The 19672-nt window shown below is 27.6% G+C and overlaps 1 protein-coding gene across 2 annotated transcripts; it reads right to left on the reverse strand.

Moving 5' to 3' along the window:
- Positions 1-12403: 12403 nt before the first annotated feature.
- LOC111299708 (uncharacterized) lies at positions 12404-18175 on the reverse strand. 2 transcript variants are annotated; one of them, XM_022895091.2, is made up of 8 exons: positions 17801-18175; positions 17558-17670; positions 17123-17193; positions 13897-14130; positions 13655-13807; positions 13051-13146; positions 12944-12964; positions 12404-12771 (listed from the first exon to the last, which is right to left on the reverse strand). In XM_022895091.2, the coding sequence occupies exons 1-8, from the start codon at positions 18085-18087 to the stop codon at positions 12595-12597; spliced, it is 1152 nt and encodes a 383-aa protein (XP_022750826.2). In that variant the 5' UTR covers positions 18088-18175; the 3' UTR covers positions 12404-12594. The 2 variants fall into 2 exon arrangements, with proteins under 2 accessions (XP_022750826.2, XP_022750827.2); XM_022895092.2 differs by having other exon boundaries at positions 17144-17193; positions 17801-18173.
- Between the last annotated feature and the right edge of the window lie 1497 nt (positions 18176-19672).

Genomic DNA, 19672 nt, shown 5'->3' on the forward strand with positions numbered 1-19672 from the left:
TTATTACTTGAACAACCTATTCACTCACATAATTTTTGAATCAAGTTTTTAATGCCGTTGCCAAGGATTAAAAGTAAAGAGTTTTAGGCTAATATCATCTTTCACCATACTCTTTTATAGATTGATTCACCCTTAGTGTACATACTTTAGGCTAGTTCTTATGTGTATTCAGTTTTGTGAATTTAAGGTGTACACAACCTAGTTTCCTTTGTTGTTTACTTTCACTAGTTATACATGCTTATATTTTCTTTTTTAGAGTTGTTTATTAGGTCTAGCGCTGTTGTGGCCTATGTATGCACTTAGTTAGGAGACAAGAATTGATCTTTCTAAATCTCGAGTTTCAAATACACTTAGGAGACTTAGAAGAGAGAGACAATCTGATCTTACAATCACCATAGTTGAGCAAGACATTAGAATTCTTAGGGATTATGCTGTGCTTGATCTTAATGGATTACAATCTAGTATTAGAAAGCAAGCCATACAAGCCAATAACATCGAGATTAAACCTATAACCATCCAAATAATACATCAATCAGTGTAATTTAATGGTCATACAAGTAAGGACTCGAATGTTCATATTTAGGATTTTCTAAAGATATATGATACATGCAAACATAATAGTGTTACTAAAGATGCTATTAAACTTAGGTTATTTTCATTTTCCCTTAAAGATAGAGCTAAAAATTCGTTAGCCTTGATGCCACCAGATTCTATTACCACTTGGGATGATTTAGTATAAAAGTTTATGACTAAGTTTCTTTCTTCAACCAAAATAGTCAAACTTAAGAATGAGATCCCACTTTTTCCCAACATGACTTAGGGACCTTATGTGAGGCATAGGATAAATATAAAGCTCTTAAGGAGGCATTTACATTACAGACTACCTAAATGGTTAGAGATTCAAAATTTTTATAATGGGTTGAAACCAAATACTAGGGCCATCCTAAATGCTATAGCATGAGGTGCCTTTATGAGTAAGACCTCTGACAGTGCTTACATTTTGATAAAAGATATGGCCACCAATTGTTAGTGGTCGAATAATGGACAGCATCTTAAAAAAGCTTCAAAAGTGTATAAACTGAGTGAGTTAATAGCTTTAACTGCTAGGGTAGAGTCTTTAACTAAATCTTTAATGCCTCTAAATCTTAAAGTTACATCTTTTGAGCTTAGTCCTAGCTAGTCCAAGTTCATTCATAGTTTTATAACTAGTTGTGAGGTACATAGGATAGGTCATCTAGGGGAGTCTTATCTTAATCATCCAGAGAGTATCCACTATTTAGGACATAACCCTAGACAACCTATTAACCTTATACTTCTACATATAGCCCAGGGTAAAGGAATAACCCAATCGTTGCTTGAAATTAGTAACATAGTAATCCTATCTCAATTTAATTTATTCAAGCATCATAATAGCCACTGTAACCTCGATATATTAGACCATAGTACCCTCTATGTTTCCAACAACCTGTTTTATATCAATAGTAATAGTACCTATAATAGTACACACATTTATATCCATCTATACCACCTTGTTTAATGTAAACTCTTTAGCCCAGACCTCTTTAATACAGATTTAAAACACCATGTTCCAAAACTAGACTACTTCAATTAAGAACACCTAGATAGGTCAATGAGTTACATTTCTTAGTACCCACCCTAGGGAACTTTATCCAGTAACACAAAAGTAAACCTTAAAAATGAGGGAAAAGAACAGTGTCATGCCATTACCCTTAGGAATGAAAGATAGGTAGCTAGTGACCTAGTTTATATTGGTTTTCATGATGCCATAGTAGATGAGTCTAAGGAAGATATAGTTCAAAAGGGGGATAAGAACAAAAAAATGGATAAGAGTATAGTTTTTACCTAGTTATACTAAGCATATACACTGAGCTTAGTACCCAGTTCATCTAAGTTTGCTCCTCTTAAAGTCAAGTTATCTAGGCCTTACATTCTTTTCCTTTTAGAGATTTGAGAAGTAGAAAAAGAAATAGCAATTCTCTAAATTATTAGAGGTGTTTAAAAAGTTACATATTAACATCCCTTTTGCGGATGCATTAAAGTAGATACCTAACTCTGTCAAATTCATGAAGGACATTATCTCTAAAAAAATGAGACTAAAAGATTACAAGATAGTTGCACTTACCAGTTAGTGTGATCTTTGATTAAAAAAAAATTACCTACAAAATTGAAAAATCTTGGTAGTTTTACCATTCGTTGCACCATAAGTAGTATGTCATTCGATAGAGCTTTATATGACTTAGGCACTAGTATCAACTTAATGCCCAAGTCTATTTTTAAAAAATTAGGCATAAAAGAGACTAAAATAGCCTTGACTGCTTTGTAGTTAGCTTATAGATCATTGAAATATTCTTGAAGGATTGTGAAAAATGTTTTGGTGAAGGTAAATGAATTCATTTTTCTTACTGATTTTATGTTTCTAAATATGAAAGTGGATCGTGAGATCTCGGTTATTTTAGGGAAACCCTTGTTAGCCACTGGTAAGGCTTTCATTGATGTGTAGAAAGGGAAATTGATCATGTAAGTTTAGGATAAAAAGTTTAGCTTAATGTTTTCAAGGTTTTGAGATACCCTGGTGATTTTTGTAAGTGCTCAATTGTAAAGGTAGTTAGTGGATTGGTTGATGATGTTTTTCACTTAGAGCACCCTATCTTGTATCTTAAGGAATCTCCTATAGTCGATAAGGTAAAGAATATAGATTTTAGTGATGATGATGATGAAATATTAATGGTCTTTACTTATCGATTTGCACCATTTCCCAATGTTGAGCTTTTAGTTGATTCTGACATTCTCCCTAAAATGCTTAGACCTTTAGTTCTAGATTCATCAGTCTTTAAGAAATTTTAATTTGATCAATTTTATCATAGTCCTTTTAGAAAAGAATGTGATGGGTTAGTTATTAATGATGGGATATCCATATTGGTTAATTCACCAGTCTTTAAGAAATATCAATTTAACCATGCTTATTATATTCTTTCTAAGAAGAAAAGTGTGGACATGATGCAAAGAGGATATGATATGGTTAAATTTATGATATGTCAATTAATTGAATGTTCAAACAAAAACCCATTTACCTTAGTCCTTCTAGGTGTGAGATAAAAGGTTTTGTTCAAAATTTCACTATCACTCCTACTTGGCCATATGATTCACCATTAAACCCTAGTTTGAATGAGGTGGTTAAGAGAAAAGTTCTTAATGGTTGGATTTGACAATTAAGTGTGGAGTGATCATTATGAATATATAGTTTTGAGCTTATTTTGATAGTCTAACTTTTGACTCAAAAGAAAGTGCCTCTTAGGAGATAACTCAAGTTTTACTTTACATGTTGTATGAAAATGTTGTTTCTTTTTATTAATTTGTTCATTTGGTTATATTGCTTAGTTTTGCTTTATTCATTTCTTCATTCGGTTATGTGTTTATCTTTATCTTTCCTTTTTTTTTTGTTCATTTGGTTATGTTTTTCTTTGTACAAATTGATTTAGTTTTTTATGTAGTTGTTTCCTTATTTTGTAGGATGAATAAAATGATTAAAGATATAATGCACAAATTTTGGCCAACCATATATGGGAGTTTCGACCATCATGCCTTTATGTTGATAAAGAAGTTTCCTTACTCCTCTTTTGTGCTTTATTTCTTTTTGCTCACATATTGCAAACAAAGTGTTGTTTAAGTTAGGGGGTATGGAAAAATTGTTCAAAATTTTTCAAATTTTCCTTAAGTTTACCTTGAAATTGAGCTTGACTTGTATAGCTTGAACCATTAGTATGCTTTATTTGATTAGTTCTTCATAAAGCTAATGATAGGTAAAGATTGAAAATGAATATAGCTTTACGAAAAGATTGAATATATGTGAAATATGAGATGATGCTTAGGTTTAGTGACTTCTTGATTAAGAGCTTTTATTTGTGAGTTAATAATTTGATCATTGAATTACATTTTTTTTCTAATGTTGATTATGTGGGCATGAGATTTTTTTCATAGGTTTTTGAAGTTGTGTTTCATGTTCTAGAATTTATTTTGATCATTTTTTGAAGCAAAATCTTAGAGGACACATGATTATGAAAATTATATAAGCCAACTTTGGATTGTTTGACTTTTTTTAAGCCAACCTTGATGTAATTCTTTCATAGTCACTTTTTTTAAGCCTAATGATACCTTTTTTTTATATAAAATCATAATACAAACCCAAGCCCTTATTTTTATAGTTCTTATCTTTTGGCTTTTTACCTTATGTGCATTAGGACATTCATATATCATTTGAGCTACATATTGTTAGAGAGAAAAGGTGGAGCTTAAAAAATTTTTAAAAAAATAAAAGTAAAAAAAAAAGTCAAATTAGCTTGCAAAAGAAAAAAAAAAGAGAAAGAAAAAAAAAACAATAAAGTGGTGAAAAGCAAATAAGTGAGCAAAAACAAAGTTTATGGGTGATTCTTTAAACAAGCTTTGCTTTTCTTACCCTGACAGCTCAACAATGAATGATCTTAGACAAAGTAATGCATTGTTAAGATACTTGAGTCTAAAATAACTTTTAGCATACCTTGACCTTTACCTTACATTACAAGTTTATGAAACCCTAGATGATCTTTACTCATATGTTTATCTACATTAGTGGAGAAAAATATGATAAACAAACATATAAAACTTAAACACACTTTATTGATATTTGTTCTTGAATTTTCATGTTTTGCAAAATATTACTACATAGCATGTAAAGATTTGTGAGAGGTATTGCTTGCTTTTGGAACCATAGTTAGAAAAAAACTTGACTTAAGTTATTTATTGTATATTAGCATATGTTTATGATTTTAGTTTAGTTATATCCATTAGTCAATTCATGAGACATTCATGATGAATGAAGCATTGAAAGTAAATAATGACTCTATCTCAATCTTGTTTTGCTTAAGTACAAGTAAAAGCTTTAGTTTAGAGTTTGATTGCACTAAAATTTTTGTATTTTCTTATTCATTTTTAGTTCAATTTCTCTTGCATTTTGGCTTGTTCTTTGAGAATTTTGACAAAAATACTCCTAAATGCATAATTGCCTCATGTGTAGGTGAAAATATAGAAAATGAAAAATTTTGAAGATTTTGAACCCATTTTGGAGGACTTATGGTGTTAAAAGTTTAAAAAAACTACAACCAATATAGTTGTGTTACATTGCTTTTTAGGGGAGTTTTTCTTAACCCCTTCTTCTATGATTTTTTAAGCTCAAATGAACTTCAAGGAACATTACTTCAAGTCTTAATTCTCACAATTTTCATTTGAAATTGTCTTTCTTAGCTGCATTATCACCATTTTAGTATCTTTATACATGTTTAAAATATAATAAGTGCATTAGGTAGTTGAAAGTTAACTTTCAATTAGTAATTTTATTGAATTTTTCTAGTGATTATAAGATAAAATTTGTTCACTTAATGGCTTGAATTTTGGTAAAATAATGAAAGAAAAAACTATTGTATTCGGCGCCAAAAATGAAGCATCAAAAGTGCAAATTCAAATGAATACAAATGGTATAACTACTAACTATATTCATTCTCATGTTAACATATTTTATTGTTTAGGAAGAATTATGCTTACTTATTTTTTGGTACAAGTAGCTACAGGATTTGTTATGATTTTTTATTATCATCCAACCAATGTGGCTAATTGTTGCTTTTTGCACCAAAATGCATCCAAAATGACTCCAAAAATTGCACATTTTCACTTTTTCCTTTTTTTACCTACACATTGAATATTTAAGCAATTAAGAGTATTTTTTTCCTATATTTTCTCAAGGATCAAGCAAATATTCACCATAAAATGTCTTAAAAAGGTATGATAAATCACCAAAATTTTAGTAAAACCAAGTGCTCATTTTTAATATGACATTACATATATGTCACAAAAGATAATCAAAAGAAGTTTATTGCTGAATTTCTTACAAAAAGAGCTTAGAAATATGATAAGCCTATGACATTCGATTTCTTAGACAAAGACTTAATGTATGTATCACAAATAGTTAAAAAAAAAAAAAACTAAGAAATAATATACATGGAAGATATATTTTGATGACGCATCAAATGCTTCAAGGGCATGGTATCAAAGTAGTTTTGATATCTTTGAAAGGGGATTATTACCCAATCATCGTTAGATTAAGTTTTGATTACACTAATAATGTGGTAGAATATGAAGCATGTGTTAGGGGTTTTCAAGTTGCTCTTGAAAAGAAGGTTTATACGTTGGAAGTTTATAGAGACTGTGAATTTCTGCAAGCTTATAAGTTGTTCAAATAATAATAGAGGCTAAAAAGTCTAAATATTATTCCCACAAGGATTAGCTAAAGAGGTTCTTTTCCTAAGTACTTATTATCCTCATACTCCTTCTAAAGTTGGCTTAATCGAATGGTTGGTATGAGACTAAGCCAACTAACATAATTGAAGAAAACAATGAATGAAACATAATTTTAGCAAAGAGTAAACTTGCAATACGTAAAATAAGCAAACTAAAAAAATGTACAAATGTAGTAGCTAAAATGAATTCAAAAAGATTTGAAATGTAAATCTAATCGAAGAACTAAAAATAACAAGAACAACTAACCAACAAAATAGTAGCAAACTGTAAATAACTAACTAGTAACCAAATTTAACTATTTTAACTACCTTTAGCTTCTAACAAAAGAAATATCTAGAAACTTATTAAAATTTGATCCAAACAACTTGTAATTTGTAATAATATAATATAAACTAAGATTAAAGCACATTGTTAAAGCAAGTAATGAAGAGAAATCACATGACTTAATAACAAGAAGTAAAATCCAAATCTAAATTTCAAATTTGAAGGAGAAAAAATTAGATCTACAACTCTATAAATCAAATGAACTAAAACTAACCTAAAGTAATCTAGATCTACAAGTTTACTATCTAAATCAACAAAGAAATCATAAGAAACAATGAAAAATTTAGCTTAATGAACTAAATAAAAAATTGAGTGTAATGAATAACAAAATAGAGCATGTAACAGAAAATCATCCAAATAAAAAAATTGAAATACATGGAATTAAAGGCAAGGAATTTAATCTAAACTAACAATAGCAAAGTGAGAAAATAGTAAACCAATAACCTAGCTATGAGAGATGAGTCTTAAAGTGCTGTCACTCATTCAAGCTTTAACTCTACCACTTTATCTTACCAAAACTTTCAAGAATTTTTTGAAATTTTGTAGAAAGAATTTAAATGTGAAAATTTTCAAATTTGTAGATTTATGAATGTAAAATTCACAAAAAAAAAGGCTCAAAATAATATTTGATCAACATTTAATAAAAAAAATGCATAGGTCAGAAACATGAATTGCTAAACAGATTTGAGAAACAAGTGAAAATGCATCAAATTGAACTTGAAAACTTAAAGATCTTAAACTTTTATTGAAAAAATCTCAGAGTCCATTGAGAATGAAGGCAAGAAAAGTAAATTTTGTTGGAAAATAAATACAATTTTCTCCTAAACAACCTTCTAATAGAACAAGGAGGAAATTATTTTGGGAGAAAAGAAAGTAAAATGCAAGAAACAAAAAAAAATGTAAAACTAAGCTAATATTTCCTTTATAGCCAAACACTCTCTCTTATCTATAGACAAATGAAAGATGCTTTAACCCTTAAAATTTCAAAAAAAAAAAAAGTCAAAGTAACTGCCAGCTTTGTAGATCCTCTTGCTTCCCTTCCTTGAATATTTAACTTGCTTATTTAGTTCATTAAACTCTCATTTCCTTCAAGCCTTCTTCTCGTGAGCTATTAAGCTTCAACAAGTCAACATTATGACCAATAGGAAACCTTCAAATGGCCAGCTTAGTAGCTCCATTTGGTCCTCTTTGAATCTCTAAAAATGATGCCAAAATGCCTCCATCACATGGCATTAACATTCATGGTCATTGTTGCATCTTACATTCTCCTTTTGATGCTAATTACAACAATTTGTTCCTTCATTTTACTGCCAAAATACAGGCCATTAAATGAACAAATTATGCCTTATAATCTTGAAAAAATTATAGAAAATTGCAAGTCCAAGAATAGCTTCTAACTACACTAATACACTTATTACCTTTCAAGCACTTGTAAAAATGTTACAAAGGTAATAATACATTAATAAGCAAAAAAAAAATTCTAAATGAGAGATATGAGAATTAAAACTTGAAATAAGGTTATAAGAAGTTCAATTAATCTAAAGTAATCATTAAAAAAAAGGGTTAAGAAAACTCTCATAAGTGGCAACATAGCATAATTACACTAGTTATGGCCTTTTCTAGCTTTTAGCAAAAAAAATCCTCCAAAATGAGTCCAAAATCTCCAAAATTTCTCGTTTTCTATATTTTCATCAACACATTGAATATATGCGTATTTAGGAGTATTTTTGCCAAAATTCTTAAGGATCAAGCCAAAATTCAAAAGAAAATGCACTAAAAATAAGTAAGAAAATGCCAAAATTTGAGTGCAATCAAACTCTACTTTGGTCATGTATCAATTGTGAAGAGAATAGGAAACTAGAGATTTGAAGCTAGTTTTATAACAAAAGTAAATGATGGGGTTCACTAAACAATTTGAAATTATTTGTTTTAATCATTTGTCTCGAGAAAAGAATCAAATCACTGATGCCTAACCTATAAAATTGAATGTATGAGAGTCACTGACTCACTATTTGAATGTTGACGAATAAGTTGATGGAAAACCATGTTATTTTGACTTATAATAATATGTCAAGTATCAGTAATACTCGAAACACTTATCAAAAAATGATAAGAGGACTTTGAGAAGACTAATGATAGGCTTCTTTTTTGATGTAAAAATTTTATATAAAAAAAATCAAGACCAAATGCCCCTAAGATGTATAAATGTCATTAAAGCTAAAAAGCTACTTGAAGTAATCTATGGAAGTGTTTTTGGCATTGATGCAAATGACTATATGATAACTAAGCAGATCATGAGTGTAGGATACTATTGGTTGACAATACAAAAGGATTTGATCGACTATGCTAGAAAATGCTACAAATATCAAATTTATACTAATAAGATGTAAATTCCTTTAACATCTTTATATGTCGTATCAACATCGTGGCCTTTTTTTTATGTAAGGAATGGATGTGATAGGGCCCATTATGCCAAAAGCTTCTAATGGACATCAATTCATTTTAGTGGAAGCAGTTTTATATGCTAATGTGACAAAAATGATGGTATGCAAGTTCATAAAAAAATAGATCATATGCTGATATAGGCTTTCAAAAAAAATCATTACGGATAATACTCTTAATTTGAGTAATCAAATGATGAATAAAGTTTGTGCTCAATTCAAAATCAAGCACCATAATTTGATACCTTATTGTTTAAAGATGAACAAAATAGTTTAGGCAAATAATGAGAATATAAAGAGAATTGTTGAAAAGATAATAGATGTGTATAAATATTGGCATGAAAAGCTATCATTCACATTACATGCCTATCAAATTTCAATTTGCACATCCACAGAAGTTACACCATTTTCGTTGTTTTATAGAATGGAAATAACATTCCTTATCGAGATTAAATTCTTTTTTTAGGTGTTTTTATGAAAGTCGAGTTGGAAAAAGCTTTGTAGGTTTGCATTTAGTATGAACAGTTGAATCTTATTGAAGAAAAAAGACTAACTATACTATGCCATTGTCAACTATGTCAAAGAAGAATGATATGAGCTCATGACAAGAAAGTTTACCTTTGACAATTTTGAAAAAGAGAACTAGTGTTGAAATAGATCCTTCCTAACCATTAAAATCCCTATGGAAAATGGATTCCTAATTAAAAAAGACCATATGTGGTGAAGAAATCCTTTTTTTTGTAGGGCATTGATCTTAGTAGAGATTGATGGAATTGATTTGCCTAACCTTGTTATTCTGATGCCATGAAAAAAGTATTATGTTTGAAAAAAATAAAAAAGATAAAGAGAGGTTCATGTTGAAAACTTGAAAAAGGTGACGTAAGTCAAAAGGGTATCTAAGTTAAAAATCCAAAAAGGCAGCTTAGATTAGAAAAAAAAAAAAAACATTGTATAGAATGGGGCAATCATTAACACTTGTTGAAAGGTCTCATTAGTTTTGGGAAAGCCTAGTTTGCTAAATTCTTAAAAAATTAAGGACATCAATCAATGGTTTAAAAAAAAACTTAGATGAATTAGTTGATGATTATCTAAATATTCATTATGTGTTTACTTGTTTGTCTTGTTATATCCTTTTGAATAATACATTAAATATTTTTGTCCTTATGGAAATTAAGATACATTTTTGTTTCCATTTCCATTTATCTTTTTCATTCAATTTATATTGAAAAGGAATACACAATGTATTGAAATTGTCATGAAATTTGAAAAATGATGAGTGAATGATAAAGACCATGAAAGACACCCACATTGATGAGAAAAATAGCAAGAGCAATAATCAAACAGAAAATGAGCTTATGACGGCATGGAAGCAGATAAATGCCAATTGTGAAGAGAGATAAAATCATGATCATTGATTAAAAGGAATCTTATTTGAATTCTTCCAAAAGTTGGAATGCATAGGGTTCAAAGATGGAAAACAAGTATTGGAAAATTTTGAGGAATAGAGGAAAATAACATAAAATGAAAAAAAGGAAAAAAATGGTTTGTTCATTAGCATCATAATTGTATTTGAATTATAATCATCACTCATTTGCATAACATTGCAATAACATGAAAATGTCATTCATGCATGCATACATGTACCATATGAAAAGGAACATGAGTCTAGAACAATCCAAGACCAGCAAAATAAAGTGAGTTAAAATCGATAAAAAAATATTTTTTAAAGTTATTGAGCTTCTGGTTAAAAGTGCATTTCAAATATCATAGTTTTTAGTTAGATGAACCTTTTAAAATCAAGCATAATTTATAAGAACTTCGGGTATAATTTTTAAGACTTATGAGAATGATTCAATTTCAAGTCTCATAACCTCTAGTTAGAATAGTTTTTAAAAAGTATCATAGTCTTTAGTTAAAGGAATCTTTTAAAAGTATCATAGCCTCCAATTAAAAGATTTTTTCAAGTTTCATAACCTTTGGTTAGAGGAGTTTTTTTCAAGTATCATAGCCTATGGTTAGCTAAGTTTTGTAAAACTAGGCATGATTTTATAATTTTGGTGCATAATATATAAAATCTTTGAAATTTCAAATTTTAAAATTATAAAACCTTTGGTTATAGGAGTTTTTTGAAATTTTAAATTTATGGGAGTCTCTAATCAAATAAGCTTTCTTGAAACAAATTCTTTGCAATATATAAAAAAAAGAAGTAAAAAGTGCTAATTGGTGGTCTTGTGCATTTAAGATGGGGAATAAAAATTAAAAAATAAAAACAAAAAAAATCTGTGTTTTTTTATATCAAATGTGTGGTGTGATTTTACATTTAAAAGAAATAAAAAAGGTATTCGTGTTTGAAATATTATTTTGATCCTTTGATTATGTTTACCCAAAAAATAAATTATTGTGATAGAGAGATTTTAGAAAGTTCAAATTCACTTTTCAAAGTCCACCATATTTTAAAAAGTTCAAATTCTCTTTTCAAAAATCAACATTTACTATATTTTCTTATTTTACACTACTTTTATTTTTTTAATTATAATAACAAGAAAACTCATTATAATTTGTTTTGTTTTTTCATATTGTTAGTAGTATTTATATATTTTTAAAAATCTAATCACACTCATATTGTATATATACATGTTAAATAGTTTTTTTTCTATCTTTAATATCATTATTTCTCTGTTATGTTTTTTTATCTCATCAAATTCTAATGTTTAATTTTTAAAAAAATAATTATCCAAATAATATAATTTTATTTTAAATCGATGCATTTCAAAATTCTTTAAGATTTTAAAAATTTTTATTTAAAAGCACCCTAAACATTAATGCGATTAAATTATGCAAGATGAATCATATCAAATACTTCAAAATAGAATGACGCATGAATTAGATAAATATGTAGAAAATTTAGATTCTAACTCAATTTGGGAAGAAATGTTCTTTCTATTGTCATTTGTTAATGAGGATTGTGACCGGTCTATTAATTAGTGAAATCTCCTGGTTTGAATTCAAAAATAAAAAAGTTTAATAAGCTTAAATTTAGAGCTGTCAAAGGGTTAGTTATTTGATCAAATTTGAAGGGTTTTCTAATAAAAGAGAGGGTTTTGACAAAACTTTAAAATTTTTAAAATGAGCTTGGGTAAAAGTTAAGGCTAATATTTTATTTGGCTTGAGCTTAGGACAAAACTTATTCGATAAGACACAGCTTCAATAGTTAATTAATTAATTAATTAATAATAACAATAATAATGCCAAATTTACTTTAAAAAGATAAAGATAATGAAACTGAGAAGTTGAATGAAACTCTCAATTCCTCACTGCAGAATCTCCAATTAATGAGACTCTAAAAGTCATTTGATGACACTAGTAAGAAGTCATCAAAAGCTTTCAAATATTTCAACTCAGAAATGCTTTTACTTGGTTCCACAAGGCAGATGAATTAGTACACAATCTCTTCTAGGTGCTTTCCATCTAATGAAAATACTCATACATGTTGATGAGGCACCGTTGCAGTCATGGTCATGTGCCTCGGATCTGTAAGCATTGTTTTTATGTTAACAAAGCCAGCTTCTCTCAATCTTCCTTCCATATCAGTGAGGAAGTATTCGTTCAAAAATGGCTCCGTACTCTTCAGTAATGTGAAAAGAGCTGGAGACAATTCCTGAAACAAACCAAATCTGAATGAATAAGGTAGGATATATATATATATAATCAATTCATTGATTTTCTGGTGTTGTCAATTTTGCTGTCAGATTAAACAACAATACTATAAATTAAATCGCATCTGTAATGCCAGCTATACTATACAAATGACGGATGGGGAATTATTGTACCTGAAGGATCTTTGACTTTGGCTGCAAAAGGAAGAAAGTTAAAATGAGAAGAGTTGCAGAAGCAAAAATGATCATATTTGTAAATTAAGTGTAGTTGTGGTATTTACCGCCTGGTCAGTCAAAGCAAGTGTGCCTCCAGGTCTAAGCAATCGGAATGCTTCATCCACTAAAGCAATTATTGCTCTTTCAGGACATTCATGAAACTGCACGCATTTAGATAGTCTCATTTTCATTTTCGAAAATTTCTCCATTTATTGACCGACGAAAATCTTCAAAAAATATTAAATAATAAAGTTGCATATGTTAAGCATCCAACTTAAAAATAATTGATAATAGGTAAAAATAAATAAATATTTAACAAATGTGATATACAATCATTTTAATAGACCCTATCATCTGTAGGTAGAGATAAAAGTTTATCAAGTGATAAACTTTTAAAAATAGCAGGTAAGAATACATAGCAAGAATAACATAACAGAACCTGATCTCTGATATCATGAAAAAAATCTAATTTAAAATCAATTAAAAGTAAGTGAAGAGGGAGTTAACTTGAATATAAGATCATAGGAAATTTAAAATTAACAGAAGTGTAAATTGCACTACTTTAATAGAGTATAAATTAAAATGATTGTAAATTCATTTAGACAATATCCCCATCAAATTTTTACAAGATAAAATGAATTACTTAACCAGGTTGGAGAGAAGGCTTACCACAAAAGCAAAAGAAACAAGATCAAATGATTTAGAGGGCAGGCCAGTGTCTTCTCCAGCTGCATGTACCCATCTGATGGGATTCTTTCGAGGGGCTCTTTTCTTTTCCTTGAATTGAGCTACAGAAAGAAAGTAAGGTGACAGATCTAGTCCCTACAGTAGACCAACTTTATACATTACCAACTGTAAAATCTGTGTTGTGGTGATCAGTTTCCATAAATGAAGATACAGCTAGCACTTACGGTGACTTTAGCAGAAGGGAACTCATCAGCAAGAAATGTTGCACTCAAACCAACAGAACATCCAATGTCTAGAATAGTTTCAATAGTGGCATTTCCTGAATGCTTCATATGATGTTGTTTGATTGCTTGTAGCCAATTTCCACGTAATTCTTGAGTTGCTTCCTCATTTGAGGAAGCATATGGTATAGCTCGCCTCGTCATAGACATGGTTGCAGCCTCCGCTTCAGCTGCAGCCTGTCATCCTCTACCAATCTTCCAAGTTAAAAGTCCTTAATTTCTGTCTCTTTTTGTTTACACTTCTAAGATTTCTTAAAGATTTTCTTAAACAGATCATAAAGAAAATCTATATTTTGTATATGAAAAATTGGGTTCAAGATAATTAATTACTATCATTAAAATCGAAGTTATTATGATAATTGTTTATTTCTTTAATTGGTAATAATAATAAATTATTTGTTAAATATTATTTTATGGATAATAATAAAAAAATTATTTGTTAAATGTATTTTGATGATTAATTGTCATACTATTTATGCCAATTTGGTTTTTTTTTTTTTTTAAGTTTAAAGATAATGTCAACTTTAAATGTAAAATTGGGTTATTAAAATCACAATTTTTTAAATGCTTATTTTTAAATGATAATTGTAGACATCACAATCTGTCTCAGGGTCTACTTTTGATTTTTGTTAATAAAAAAATAAAAAAAATGAAAAAAAAATAGGTAATTGAGTTTGTGTGAAACTATTAGAATTGGTTTGTAAAGTTTGAGTTGGATTTAAGATTGGAATTCAAAACAAATTGTGATTCCTTTCTAGATTGGAGTTCTCAGATTCAGAATCTTATAAATACATATTCACACAGATCATACAAACATACAAAAAAATCAAGGAGAGAGGCTGAAATTAAAAAAAGCAATCAAGAAAATTTTTCGAAGATTTTTTGGGGTTTTAAAAAAAAAATTTGAAAAAAATCTAAAAAATTCTCAAATTTTGATGACTTTTTTTAGTTTTTATCTCAAGCTGAGCCAAGCGAAGCCACTTTTTAAGCCATTCTAGCTTTTTTTCCTGCAACCGAGCTGCGCTATAGCCATTAGAGCTGAGCCACCTCCTGTTTTGGGTTTTTTTTCACTTTATTTATTTATTTATTTTGACTATTTTTGCATGATTAAATTTTAAAAAAATAAAAATAAAAAAGGTAAAAAATAAAATAAAATTTGAAAATAAATATTAATTATCCAATGATGGAATTTATAAAAATTTCAAATAGTAAATTTCTATAAAATTTTTAGGTGAAAAATTTTGTCTAAATTTGTCTCAAATTGTGGAATAATTTAGATAAAGTTTTAATAACAATAATTAATTTTTATTTTCAAAATAAAAAAAAAAAGAAAAAATAAAAATTTTGGAATTAAATACAATTAACTAATGATGAGATTCTTAAAAATTTTAAATGGTAAATTTTTAAGAAATCTCTAAGTGAACTTTTCTCTAAACTTGTCATAAATTGTGGAATAATTTAAGTGAAATTTTAATAAAAGTAATTGTATTCTTTTTCAAATTTGGGTGAAAAATATTTGATAATTATCTAAAGATGAGATTCTTAGAAATTTTAAATGGTAAATTTCTAAAAAAAATTTAGGTGAGAAATTTTCTTTAAATTTATCCTAAATTGTGGAAGAATTTAAATGAAATTTCAATAAAAATAATTGTCATATTATTTTCTTTCTAATAAAAAAATTTTTTAAATAAGCCCAAATGCTGAAATATTTAGAAATTCAAAAAGAGAAAATATTTTCTAATTTGGCCCAAATAGTAGAATAATTAGATATATTTTTGATAAAAAAATAATAAATAAATATTTTTTCGACGAAAGAGCCTCTTCAAAGAAACAAATGAGATCCTTGAATACTCTTGAGGTGAAAAAATATTTTTAAAAATTATACCAGATTGATGGAAGAATCTTATAAATTATTTTCGATATTTAATATAAAAATTTGAAACCATTAGACTTAATACTCTATGATAAATTTAAAATAATATGGTATTATCCTTCGGATGGGCATGTGAGGATGCTATAACCTTCTTCACATGTAATTGAACTTTCGAACCCTGTTCTGATTAATAGACTCGAATTTATCCTTTTAGGGACCCTTAGTCAAGCTTAAGAATTCCTTAAAATGATAGATTCATTAGGTGACTAATCACACCTAAATAAAAAAGATTGGTGGCGACTCCATTTGTTAAGTCTACCTATAGATTTTCGGATCTATATGTTATGATAATAATAATAATAAATTATTTGCTAAACTATTTGTTAATTTTTTAACTGATAATATCAAAAAACTATTTGTTAAAAGCATTTTAAGGATTAATTGGGATAGTGATTATGCCTTTTGATTTTATTTGATTTTGAAAACAATGTCTACATTAATTGTATAATTTAATTGATAATAATAAATTAATTTTGATTATTGAATTATGTTTTTTTTCTTTACCTTGGCTTTTTGGTTTTCTTTAATTTTAAAAGTAATCTCCATCTTAATTGTATAATTTAATTGATATTATTATTTAAATATTTATTTTAGTAATAATAAATTTTGTTAAATGATTTTTAATAATTAATTGTGATCATTAAAAAATTACTTGTTCAATTTTTATTTGTTTCCAATTTCTACAATTTTAAAGATGATTTCTGGCTATTTTTAAAATTTTATTTCTTTGACAAGTATGTGTTTCCATCATCTTCTTTTAGCTTTTGAATATTTGTTCTCATTTTCCTTCATTGGTTGGAATGAGATAATTTGTTTTCATATATATGTTCTTCAAAGCTTTTATTCTATTTACACTTTCTTCTTCAGCTATCAATAAATTTATTAAACAAATTAATTTTATGAATATGAGGTCATGACACCTTATTCTTTAATATAAGAAAATCACAAATTAGTTAACTCTTCTAATTAAGGTAAAAAGCATGAAGCAGAAAATTCAGAAGATTAATCTTAGAAACTATATATGTATATGGCATATATAATGGTCAATGTTAGAGCAAAGTCTTCATGCTAATTATAAACTAATAAACGGTTGAGAACTCCGGAGAACTAATTGAAGTTACATATCAGCAAATTTAGGTGGTCCCTGCTCACTTGTCATGAATATCTAAATGTGCACATCCATTAGAAGTGCAATGCTACTTTGGTCTTCAACCGCAACAATGAGAGGGAGCATACCTTAAAAAAGAGCATACTTACCATCCACGAAAGATTGCCCTCCTCGTATGCATGAAAAGGACTCAGATAATCTGTTCAAAGTACACAATGATTAATATATATTATGATAGTTTCTTAATTATAATAAAATATTTAATATGATATATGATTTTTAAAAATTTTTAATATGTCATTTGAACAATAAATCTATTAATTAATATGATATTCATATAAAATAAAAAGATAAAAATAGGTGATAATGAGAAATTTACTAATTAAATGCTTAAAATTTATAATCGCATTTCTATTTTTTAGCTTAATCACCAGATTAGTAAAATTTTTCCCCTTATCTCTTTCCATGTTCTCTAGCAAGCAAAGCTTCAGGGATGATTGTTTGATTGGATACTTAAACAAACTTCTAAGGTTTCATAAATCAAGAAAAAAGGAATTACATACAATCTGGGTATTGGAGACAGGGGTTCTCAATGCTGTGCAGCTCATTATAGACATCTGACTCCAGAATCTCCCTTCTCATCTCCCTCCAACGAATGTTGTTCTTCTCCGCTGTACTATTGGATGATCGATGTATCCAAAAAAAGATTTGTGGGTATTCTTTTACTTATATAACTAACATTAATACATTGAAAAAAAAGTCAAAATCTGCAATGTGCCAAAGAAAGATAGAACGAAAGAAGAAACCTGATTAGGACTTGTCGGGCACCAAGCTTAAGCACAGAGTAAAGGGGCTTGAACGAAACGAAAGCTTTAACAAGGCGAGAGAAAGGGGTCTCTTCTGCCCACTTTGGCCTTTCTCGTTCTCCCTCCTCGTATGCTATTGCTACTCCCTCTGCCATCCCGACATGAACTACAGAATCTAAATCTCTTCTGGCATTTCTGCTTCTACTTCTTCCATTTCCATGTTTTAAAGCTGGAGATGCAATGAAAAGCTTCTGAGAAGAAGAAGAAGAAGATGCCCACAGCGCCATTGCAGATAATTTGCAGTTGCAATAAGACACACAGACTTTCAAACACCGTAGACCTACAATCTAATACTACCAGGATTTGGTTCACTGAAGACTGGCAGTTCCGCATTCTTTCCATCTTTTATCCGCAGGTCATTAACCCGAATCTTCTCAGCCTATTGTATACCACCACGTGGATGAAAAAGAATCAATACTCTATCTGCTTCTACGAATTCTTTGCCTTCGTTCGGAATGATAGAAAGTTAGAATTTCGTGAAGTTATTTATTAAAATTAAATAAATAAAAATTTTGAATTAATATATTAATAAAATGTATTGTGAAAATTAATAATATGTAAAAAAATTATTAAAAATATTATTTATAAGTTAAATTTGATCGATGCTTATTAAACGATAAAATTTTTATCAATATTTTTATTAAAAATATTTATTTAATAAATATTTTAAAATTTATTAATAATTTTTTAAATTTTGCATATTTGATTTGTATAATAAAATTTTTTAATCTATCAATTTTTATTTTTATTTTTATTAACTCATTTTAATAAAAAAATTTCACAAACTCTACCTATAAAATTTCATATAAATTTTTTTCCTGTCCAAACTGATCTTACACGTATATTAGCATTACGATTGCATTTTAAAACATAATTTTTGAATGAACAGTAATATTAAATATATTATTATTCATGTTTAAAGTATTTTTTATCATTCAAAACGAGTTAACTACAAAAACTAATTAAAAAATATTGCAATTTGAAATTTATGATTTGAAAGAGTAATAAAGACAAAAATTTGTGTAAGTAAGATCAATATTTTAATATTTTTTTGTTTATAATATTTTGTTACTTAATATAATACTGACAAAATAAAAATAAAAATATTGCATAATATAATATAATTTTTAAATAAATACATATTTTTTATAATTTATTCATAACGAAAATTTTTTTCAATGATTTTATTATTGTGTTACATAATTTTTTTTCTGTCATGCCAATAAAAATATTAGAAAATAATAAAATAGATAGATGATATGATTTTTTTTTATATCTTTTATAATGAAATTAGATTTGTATTTAATAACTAATTATGTATGAAATAATTATTATTTCAAGTATATCAAACTAATCACTTATAAATTGAATCACACTCATAAAAAGAAAAATATAACCTATAAGTGTGATGTGACATCATAGCGAAGAAAGATTTTAATCAAAATTAAAATTAGATTAAAATGTGATTAATAAAAAATCAATAGAAATATATGTTAAGAAAATTTTTGAATTCACAAGTTAAATTTATATTCAAAGTGAAAAAAATTATTAGAAATTTTATATTAAAATAAAAGTAAAAACAAAAAAGAGATTTATTTTTTATATAAATAAATTTAAATGGTGTCAACATAAGAAAAATATTAATTTTTTATACTAATTACATGTATATTACTAATTTTAAAAAGTTGAGTAAGGTCAATTGAATCCAATATTACAAGGTGGTTATGTACTGATTTAAAGACAAAATGATCAAATACTCAATCAATTATATGTTTTGACAAAAATAATCTATTTTTCCTTTTCCAACATCAT

The sequence above is a fragment of the Durio zibethinus genome, chromosome 18 (assembly GCF_047325235.1).
Source record: "Durio zibethinus cultivar Kanyao isolate XHJ-2024 chromosome 18, ASM4732523v1, whole genome shotgun sequence".
In the NCBI taxonomy this organism is placed as follows: Eukaryota; Viridiplantae; Streptophyta; class Magnoliopsida; order Malvales; family Malvaceae; genus Durio; species Durio zibethinus.

What these genes read in the sequence shown, in the direction of transcription:
- LOC111299708 (XM_022895091.2), bottom strand. Translation starts at nt 18,087, where the DNA reads ATGGCGCTGTGGGCATCTTCTTCTTCTTCTTCTCAGAAGCTTTTCATT. An exon ending in GCCCGACAAGTCCTAATCAG is followed by an intron (nt 17,671 to 17,800) that starts GTTTCTTCTTTC and finishes ATCATCCAATAG; the next exon opens with TACAGCGGAGAAGAACAACA. An exon ending in CAAAGTCAAAGATCCTTCAG is followed by an intron (nt 12,772 to 12,943) that starts GTACAATAATTC and finishes GGTTTGTTTCAG; the next exon opens with GAATTGTCTCCAGCTCTTTT.